Source organism: Amblyomma maculatum, chromosome 3 (genome assembly GCF_055883805.1).
Source record: "Amblyomma maculatum isolate TAMU_Amacu chromosome 3, ASM5588380v1, whole genome shotgun sequence".
Classification (NCBI taxonomy): Eukaryota; Metazoa; Arthropoda; class Arachnida; order Ixodida; family Ixodidae; genus Amblyomma; species Amblyomma maculatum.
Window position 1 is genome coordinate 107,475,238 of NC_139346.1, and position 10,246 is coordinate 107,485,483.

General features: G+C 49.2%; 1 protein-coding gene across 1 annotated transcript in view; it reads right to left on the reverse strand.

Moving 5' to 3' along the window:
* The window catches only part of LOC146195499 (WW domain-binding protein 2-like), a 66,931-nt gene extending 57,036 nt beyond the window's left edge, over positions 1–9,895 (reverse strand). The window contains exon 1 of the mRNA XM_084596821.1: positions 9,840–9,895. Coding sequence (XP_084452947.1) covers positions 9,840–9,895 — 56 coding nt within the window. The remainder of the gene's footprint in view (positions 1–9,839) is intronic.
* Positions 9,896–10,246: the final 351 nt, after the last annotated feature.

Genomic DNA, 10,246 nt, shown 5'->3' on the forward strand with positions numbered 1-10,246 from the left:
AGCTGGCTACAAAGGCTTCCCCGGATTCAGACGCTAATCATGGCGGCTCTTTTGTACAGGCCACCACAACCCCTGAAGACTGCCTGCAGACGTCGTGTGCATGCCATGCACGTGCTCTTGAAGACCAGCCGCCCTCCGTAGCAGCAACCAGCCATCCTGTCTAGCTTATGGTGCCTGCGAGGCACACTCCCATGGCACCAAACCACACCCATTCTCCAGCAGGATCCCACTAGTGGAGGTAAATATATAGCAGGCATTGCACGTGGATACGCTTCCCGATAGTGTGCCGCAAGCGACGTAGACTGTTTGGTACTGCCCGCAGGTGAGCCACTGAGTAGCGCGCCGCCGCCAGCGAATAAGGCAGCCCGGCCCTAGAAGCCCCTGAAGGCATGGCGTCCAACACACCGCAAAATAAGCCCACTGTGTTTATCACTTGTTTGTATCAATCACACAGCATAACATATGCGCCGAAGCAGCATCTCATGAACATGTCCCAGGTAACTACTGCCAGTGGTCAATGGTGACCCTACGGGATAGCCCCAAGGACAAAAGTACGGCCACTGCTACAAGTAGGGCGACAGCCGGATAGTGGAGAAGTGTTAATAGCCACACGCATGATCCAATGCATTGACCAAAGGCCACCAATTCGGGCTTCTTCCTATCACACCTCTTCCCCTGTTCCAAAAAACTTCTGCTGTAATTATTATGACATCACCGCTGTACCTGTGCACGGCGCGTTACGGTCCGCTGAACGCAGACCTCGACAGCTGCTCCGCGTGACGCGTTCTCAGACGATAACATCACCACTGTAACTCTACACTGCGCATTATTGTCTGCTGAAGCGTAATTAGAAACACACAATTCTAGGGGCACTGTGGACCGCTAAAGGGCGATGAGGCGATATATATATATATATATATATATATATATATATATATATATATATATATATATATATATATATATATATATATATATATATATATATATATATATATATATATATATATATATATATATATATATATATATATATTGATTTATATAGGCGAACGTGATGTTGTGGCTGTAGGAAGAAGGAAAGGAAAATGCACGGGCCTGCTACTGGCTCTGTAGTTAAGCTACCTCCGATTGATTGGTTTATAAGGGAAGGCGCGCTGTCTCACTTGTTTTCTGTGGACACCTCAACCGCGCCGTAAGGAAAGGGAGGAAGGTGAGAGTGAAAGTGGAAAGAGAGAAAGGGGAGCCGTAGTGGACGGTACGGAGTAATTTCGACCACCTGGGGATCTTTAACGTGCGCTGACATCGTACAGCACACGGACGCCTCTTCGTTGCGCCTCCAACGAAACGCAGCCGCCGAGGTCGGATTCGAACCCGGGTACTCCGACACAGTGATCGGGCGTCTTACCACTGCACCACCCTGGCGGGGCACGCCTCCATTTTGCCTGATTTATTTGTAGGAAGGGAAAGGCGCGGTAACTGTCTCACTTGTTTTTCTGTGGACACCGCAACCGCGCCGTAAGGGAAGGGAAGTAGATGGGAGTGAAAGTGGGAAGAGAGAAAGAGGAGCCGTAGTAGAGGGCTACGGAGTAATTTCGACCACCTGGGGATCTTTAACGTGCGCTGACATCGCACAGCACACGACGCCTCTTCATTTCGCCTCCATCGAAACGCAGCCGCCGAGGTTGGGTTCGAGCCCGGGTACTCCGGCACAGTAGTCGGGCGTCTTACCACTGCACCACCCCGGCGGGGCACGCCTCCATTCGTGCGGACAGTAGAGAGAAAGTAGAGGTGAAAGAAAAAGAGGGAGAGCAAGACGCGCGCCGCTACAGCCGTCGTCCACCACCTAAGCAGTGGCGGTTGCACTGGCGGCCCAATCAGTCACGTTACGCGTGCTCCAAACGAACTTAAAACCCAGCACCTGGCGCATGAAGCACATATCGACCCAAACTACGACGGACAACATGTGTGTGAACGGTGCAGTGACCGTGTAGACTTAAACCATATGATGTGTGATTGTGCATCGGGCGACGCCTACGCCAAGAACAAGGAACATTGGGGCAATGTGTTAAAAAAAGTGCTTCACTACATGATCAGCTTCGGGCTTCCAGGAGGCCCGCGTGGCAGCGGAGAGCTTCGGGCTCTCTGTGCAGACGTGGGAGCTGCCCTCTACACCTGGCGCCTAGCCGAGTGTCCTTCAGGACCCCTACTGTGGGAAATAAAGTTTTACCAAACCAAACCAATGGCGGCCTACAACAGATAAAAATTCGGCAGCAGGCTAGCCCCCGCCGCAAGCGGCGTTTACCTACCAGTCCCAGCCCCGTAGGGCCAAGAACAGCCACCCTTCAGGCGAAAACGTCTGTTGTGAAGTAGTCCGAAGTCTTCCATAATGGCACCTCTTGCTCTATTTTTTCACTGCCACCTTTCTCATTTTCTTTACAGCTCGGTTAAGGTGTCCGCGAAGAATGGTGACAGTTAGAGCGCCTTCTCTTTGCTGTCAACCAGTTTTAAACACCGCTGATGCCTGCTGTTGGTTTGGTTTGGTTTGTGGGGTTTAACGTCCCAAAGCGACTCAGGCTATGAGAGACGCCGTAGTGGAGGACTCCGAAAATTTCGACCACCTGGGATTCTTTAACATCCACTGACATCGCACAGCACACGGGCACCTTGCTTTTCGCCTCCATCACTGCGTTCATTTCGATTTGCTCTGTGGTGCGGCGCTCAAGGAAGCGCCAAATTAAGGCGCCGCACGGACGCCTGGATCGAATGACAGGCGGGGTCAGCTTCGTATATGCGTGAATCTCCTGGTTACATCATCACTAGTCATGACGTCATGTCCGGATGTGACGTCATTATCACTTTCTGCTATTATCATCATCAAAACGTTTTATTTCCACCGAAATAAGACTCCTTTTTGTACCCCCCGGCACGCAGGCCTAAGGGAGCCCTACTCAGAAGCCTCGCAACCTAAGGTTTGGTGAAGACACATTGTTGCTTCACGGCCTTAGCCGCCAGGCAGATGGCTGGTTGCTGTTGAGCGCGGTTCTCGCCCCGCAACAAGGTCTCCCAGGCTTCTCTATCTATATTTTGCTCGGCGGCCGGGCTGCCAGCACATTCCCAAATTATGTGGTCTAGAGTGCCCCTCTCCCTGCATGTTAGCAATACTGCTCTTTCTCCTCTTTAGAAATGGTCACGTATACCTAGAAGGGGATTATGGCCAGATCTGACAACATGGTGACATCACATCCTGTCATGACGTCACGGCCGATGCCGTCACCTTGCTATGGCGTCATAGTCAGCTGTCGTTAAGCCCGGTTTACATGCAAGCGAAAACGCTAGTGATTTCTGCCGCTGCATTCGGCCTACATCTCATCGTCCTCAGTCACGGACCCGCCACCAAGGAGCTGATATCACTTCGACCAAAAATGATTCCGGCCGCTCCTCCTCTTCTTACCCGCGCTCCAGCCGAAGCCGCTCCCTGTCCTTCTCAACCCTGCACTTCCAGCTGCCTCCTCAACGAGGCTCCTCCTCCACAAGTAATAAGGTGAGGTGGGTAGTCGCGGCTTCTCACTCTCCGAAATCTGTCTCATGGTTCAGAGCTGCAAGCTCTCCGCGATGAGATTACAGTCAACAAAGCTAGTAATCACCGAATACAAGAAAATGCTTTCTTAAAACGTGCATCTCACACCAGCTTTGCAATCCCCCGTAACTTCTATCCCACCCCTCCAGCATCCTCCCGCCAGCTCATCTCAGACGCCGACATCCACTATCCCACCACCCAAAGCCACTACCTCGTCTCATGCTCCGACATCTACTCCCCTGCCACCCAAAGATACTACCTCCAGTCTTCCCGCTAAGCGCAATGCTACCTCCCGCTTCGAATGCTACGTTACTTTTGGAGATCTAGAGAAATTTGAAGCTCGCTTAGAGGAACAATTATAGGCGAAAATTGATGCTAAGCTAGAAGCGAAATTTGCAGCGTTCTCTCAACAAATTCAACACAAAATGCATCAGTTACGTCAACAAATGCAGCAACAAATCCAACAACAGTTTAGCATCCTCATGCAACCAATTCAAACACACATCACAGGCCCAGACGTTAGAGCTGAGACTACGGCAGCTCACCCCTACACCCGGATCAAGCCATAGGATCACTTGCCTCCCGCTTCAGCCTCCATACTTTTTCTACCTCCACCCACACTTCACCATGGGGCCCTGCCATCTACTTAATACGTGGCAGTGGAACAGGAGGGGGTACCGCCGTAAGCGAGGCAACCTGCAGTAGTATGCCCGAAATTTGGACATCCCTCCCGATATAATCGCCCTTCAGGAAACTTATGGCCCAGTGAAACTACCTGGCTATAAACAGTATTCCCCCCTGCATGTCGCCACCCCCGACACTGCTATCCTTATTCAACACAATCTGCCGGTCGTCCAACACACCTTAGACGACGTTTGCATGCAGTTTGTCTTGCGGGAACTCCTGCCTCGTAAAAGGGGAGATCAAACCCTTTTCATTCTTAATATTTATAGCACTCCAAAAGACAGAAGACGTGACTTCACCCCTCTTCATTCGCGTGTCAATAAGCTGGCGCATCATTCAAGTCTCCTTATTCTAGGAGATTTCAATGCCCACCACCCAGCTTGGGGGTATGGCACTGCTAGCCCAAAGGGTAACAATCTGTGGCGGCGAGCACAGGAACTGGGACTCACTCTTGTTACTCACACTTCCACTCGCGTAGGAAACAGAGTGTCTGTTGACACATCACCTGATCTAGCATTCTGCAAAAACGTGTGGGTCGATCAGTGGCTCAATACCGGGAATACCCTCGGAAGCGACCACTATATCCTCGTGACCACCCTTAGCACGTCTCAGTACCGTCGAAAAGGGCGCCCGACCCTCATCACGGATTGGGATAAGTTTCGTGAACTACGTTCTCAGACCGCCCCTACCTGTATCGATAACTTTGACGAATGGGTGTCCGCCCTCCAGCCAGACATATCTGCTATTGCTTGGAATCGCCTACCACAGCTGAACAACCTAATTTAGACAGCCGTCTGCTTCATCTACGGCAGGCTCGTGAAAGCTTGCAAAAACCGCTGGAAGACGCTACGCCACAATATAACGCTTCGGCGACGAGTAGCTCATATAGATAAGCAAATCGAGGCTCACACTCTTGCCTTGGCTACCCAACAATGGGGTGAAGTTTGCGACAACATGCACGGCCAGCTAGGGCTCACCCGCACCTGGTAACTTCTCCGCTACCTTTTAAATCCGAGTGGTTGCAAAACATCCCAACAAGACAGCATTTCCCGTATAGTTCATAAACATCCCGGCTTAAACCAAGAGCTCCTCGATGAACTTCGTGTACGGTACCTCAAAACCGCACCACCAATCCCTCTCCCTTCCTATATGGGCGATGCCAACCCCGCTCTCTCTATGCAGAGATTTCGCAGGCTGAGGTAAGATTCGCTCTAACTCAACTCCGCCCTAACTCTGCTCCGGGACCAGGCGGCATTTCTAACAAAACTCTTCGTAATTTGGATGACCCATCCATTGAAGCCCTCACCACCTTTATGAATGATTGCTGGACACAGGGTGAAATCCCCGCAGCATAGAAACACGCACGGGTGACTTTCATACCGAAGTCCGACAAACGACTAGCTCTCGAGCATCTTCGCCCCATCTCCCTCACTTGCTGTGCTGGTAAACAGGATGTAGCACGTCATTCTCAACCAGCTTAGCCATTTTGTTGAAGATAATCTCCTCCTACCTCCTACTTACTATGATTCTTCCACCCAAATCTCTCCACTCAAGGCATTATGCTGCAGCCCTCGAAAGAGATATTATGCCCCTCTAAAATAGCGGGCACAAAGGCTATCCTCGGGCTTGACATAACCAAATCATTCGGCAATGTCTCCCACGCATCTATTCTCACTAACCTCTCCCTAATAAATCCTGTCTACCGTACTACCAGTATATACGCACGTTTCTCTTCGGCCGTACAGCTGAAGTAAGTTTTGGCTCTTTACTCTAGGGCCCTATTGCCCTCGGTAGCAATGGAACGCCCCAAGGATCAGTCCTCTCCACTTTCCTTTTTGATCTCGTCCTGCTCACGGTATACCTCCTAAATTAGACGGTATCCCCCATCTGTCCCATACCTTATACGCGGACGGTATCACCCTATGGGTTTCAACAGGTAACGATGCCGAAATTGAATCCACGCTTCAGCAAGCGGTGGATGTCATCGAACGGCACGTAGCTGGAGTATATCTCTCATGCTCCGCTCAGACGTCCGAGCTGCTCCTCATCCGAGGTTCACTCTGTCTTCGCGATCATCCTCACATCTGCATCACTGCTAGCGGCCAGCCTATACTAGAAATCCACCATTAGGATATTGGGGCTTCTTATTCAGAGCAGTCGGAAAAATACACTCTAACTAAACTCACAGCTACTGTCTCACAGACCATTCGTCTCATTCGGCGCATTGCTAACAAGCATAAGAGTATGCTGGAGGCTTAGTTACGACGTCTGGTTCAGGTGTTTATTATCAGTCGCCTAACATATACCCTACCTACCTCTACCTTAGCTGCCAGTAACGGGACCGCGTTGACTGTCTTAGACGAACACTGTACGGAGCTCATGGAAGCTCATCTTATCTCTCAGTACGAGCACCTCACCCTCATCCCCACGGGACGTCACATACTCGACAAAGTGGGAATAGGCTTCAAAGCGACCGTCGCTGACAAGGCCCGGCTTCCACCTCGCATCCACAGTAACCTCATCATTACCCCTCTCCCTAAAACATGCACCAATATATCATATCGCTCGCCTCAAGGAAATGGCAAAGTCCCTGCATATAAAAATATTCGACAGATCGTACAGCAGTTATGTCGACGCAACCGAATACTCCGACCGCGATGCTTTTCGCTCGCGGTAGTAAACCCCTGTGGATGGCCGTTGGTTGCGTGTTCCATCCCTCTTAGATAATCTGAAGAGACCGAGGAGGCTGCCGTAGCCTTCGCGATGGCCTCCACCTCTGCCGAGACCATCTTCAGTGATTCTAAATCTGCAATTCGTAACTTCGCCAAAGGCCGGGTCTCCACTTCGTCCTATTCCTCCTCCATTCCAGCAATTTCAATCTCCGCCAGATCCAATTAATCTGGGTCCCAGCGCACTTATCCCATCGAGAGAATGAGGCCGCCCACAATTACGCCCGAGGATTCGTCGACCGAGCTGTGGCGTCACCCGTTCTGCGGACGGCGAGTGCCCGTATCGTTACGTTTCATGACATCACCATGCGCTACCACTTAGGTACTTACTTATCTATCCCCCCGTCCATAATTCCCCCACGAAACGCTAAGAGGTTCCGTGGAGGCAAGTCCAAACGATCACTTTCCCAAACCCTGCAATATATGCTCGCATATATCCTGGGGTCTACTCCTCATCCCGTATGCTATGCGGCCAAAACGCCGCTCTCTCGCACATACTCTGGGCTTGCCCTCAGGACCCCATTCCCCCAGGCTTGCAGCTCTAGACTCAAGACCAGTGGGCGGCCACATTGCCCAGCTCCGACTCGGGCACACAGATCCAGGTCGTGACAAGAGCCCTAGAAGTCACCGACTGCCATGAGCTCATGGCCACTTGATGGGGCTATAACCCACAACATTTTACTACTTACTGTCGACGAAAATAAAGTTTATCCTCCTCCTGCCGCTGCGGCGCAAAAACCTGTTATTGAGCTGTCGCGGCGGCTCGAGCGACGTAGTTCCAACTCGTTGGAAATTTTTCGCTCTTGTCGCTGCCGCTCGCAGCTCAGTTCGCTTAATCGCTTGCATGTGAACCAGCCTTTACTCATGCATATTTAGTCATGATTAATGACTAATTAGAAGTAGTTAATGACTATTTATTCATTAGTTCCTACTGGTTAGTGAATAGTTAGATATTAGTGCTGGTTAGTAAATTAGCCTGATTTGGTGATTAACAAATTAACTAAGTAAACCCAGACTCACTTGGGGTACTACTGCACCAACCCTCCAATTAGTTAAGCGATCACTCGCCTAAGTACAATTGGTCTCGTTTGAAATCCGTGGCCTGTGACGTCACACCTGAATCGATCAACTGAAAAGCGGGAAAAACGGGACATTTTTGTCGACACGTTCCTGCTAACAACTAGCCATTAAAGACCTCCGCCTTAAAATAGCGCCGAGTCACCTTTCCGGATTGGATCTGCAGCTATGAATTGCCTTTCATTGAGTATTTTCACGACAATGCACCGGCTGGCCATTGTGACTCCAGAAAGAGTTATCAAAAGTTGTAGAGCATTTCTACCTAGTCGCGTATTTGTAAGGATGTAGTTAGGTATACCCGCACCTGCCCGATACACCAGTTTGTTAAGGCTCGTGCTGGGAAACCCCAGGCCTGATGCAGCCCGTGGAGAGTCGCTACTCTATTTTTATTGCTGCGTGTGATGTGATGGGCCTCCACCCCAATCAGATAAATGTAATCGTTATCTCCTGGTCATTATCGACCATTTTTAAGGCGAAGATCTTTATTGGCTCATGAGTGTGTGTTCGTCCGTCCGCAGAAAGTATCACACTCAACCTGTCAGTCATGTGACGGTGGCGTTCTGTTTAACCTATGAATTTCAGCTGTAACATTCAAAATGGCGCAATCTTTGTAGATTTCGCTAAAGCTTTAGTTAAAGTATGTACCTCGCAAACGTTTGCTACTGAAGCTTTCTCGGTTAAATTTCCACCCTAATGTTCTAGAATGGATAAATTTTAGCACACCGCCAATACTTCATCTGTGAATAACCAATCTTCTAATTCCCTTCCAGTAACAACAGGGTTCCTCAAGGAACTGAGCTTGGTTCACTATTTTGTTTGATATCTAGTATTGACAACCTAGCATCCACATATTTGCCGATGACTGCCTTGTCTACCGTACGGTTACTAAAACGTCTGCTCGCGTACAAGGTTGGCGAAGCCAATGTAACGCTACACGTGTCATTTCAGTGCAAACGTAACCCCGTTCTGTTCTATTATTTAACCTCGGGCGTCGCAGTAAAATTAACCAGTTCTTATAAATACATGCGCGTAACCTTACGTGAGGTTCTAACTTGTTCTGGGTTGGTACTAAATACGAATATGCATCCACCATCTAGAGTCCCATTCAAATTTATTTGACACCTTCCTTGGAATCAAATCGAATCGGTCAAGTCACTAGATTCATTCGGGCTAATCATACAATGCGAGCATGTCATCTTTAAAAACAGCCTTGCTTGTCATCGTCGACTCACATCGCATTGGCCATCCCCTGCAAGTTGTCCGTCCTCAAGGTCGTACTACAAAGTTTGCTACCTCATTTGTTCCTCGATCAGCCAACGACTGGAATGGCCTTCCACATGGCATCGCATGCAACCGCCTGCACATTCACATTTTCTAAGCTGTATATTAAACAAGTACTAAATTTTGTGCTTGCGATTGTTTATATCTATACACATACCCTATGCAATACCCCCAAATGGGGGCCTTCATGGTAATAATGGGATGCGATCAAACAAGATTTGCGGATGTTGTAATTTACAATGTCTACAATGTATGTCGCCGGGCTTTTTGCAAGTGAGTTATCACTCGGTAAAACATTCGCGTGCATTTCAATCGGAAAAAATCTGCAGCAGACAAAAACTTTGTCATTACGAGTGAAATCGAACAGCAGATCAGCCTCTTTAGTCACTGTTCAACAATACAACGGTTCCTATCTCGGGAACCTGACAGCTGCAAACGTGCAACATGAATTTGGTAACTGCAGTAGGACGGGACGAAAGAGCACTCACAGTTCGCCTGTGAAGACCAGGACTCCACCCGGTGCGTGAGCGGTGTTTAAGGACATTTTCCTTCAGAGGCACCACGACCACACATACAAACCTGATCTGATGTGAAATCTTTCTTCAGCATTTAAAAAGTGCGTTTGCCGCGAAAAGCAGTGTCAAGTGTGAAACGCTGATATGCCATAAATAGATGCTTGCCGATGGTCGCGCTACCTTTGTTTAATTTAGCAAACTGGGAACAGACAACAATATTTTAGTTTCTTCTTATTTACCGCACCGCGCCTTCTCATTGGTGGCGTGTAGTTGTGGTAGTTTTAAACCGAAGCCGTAAAAGATGCCTGGCTTCAAAGCACAGTTGAACCACAGGCATTGCTTTTAGCATTGTTAGTGAATGCGATAGACATATATGTTGA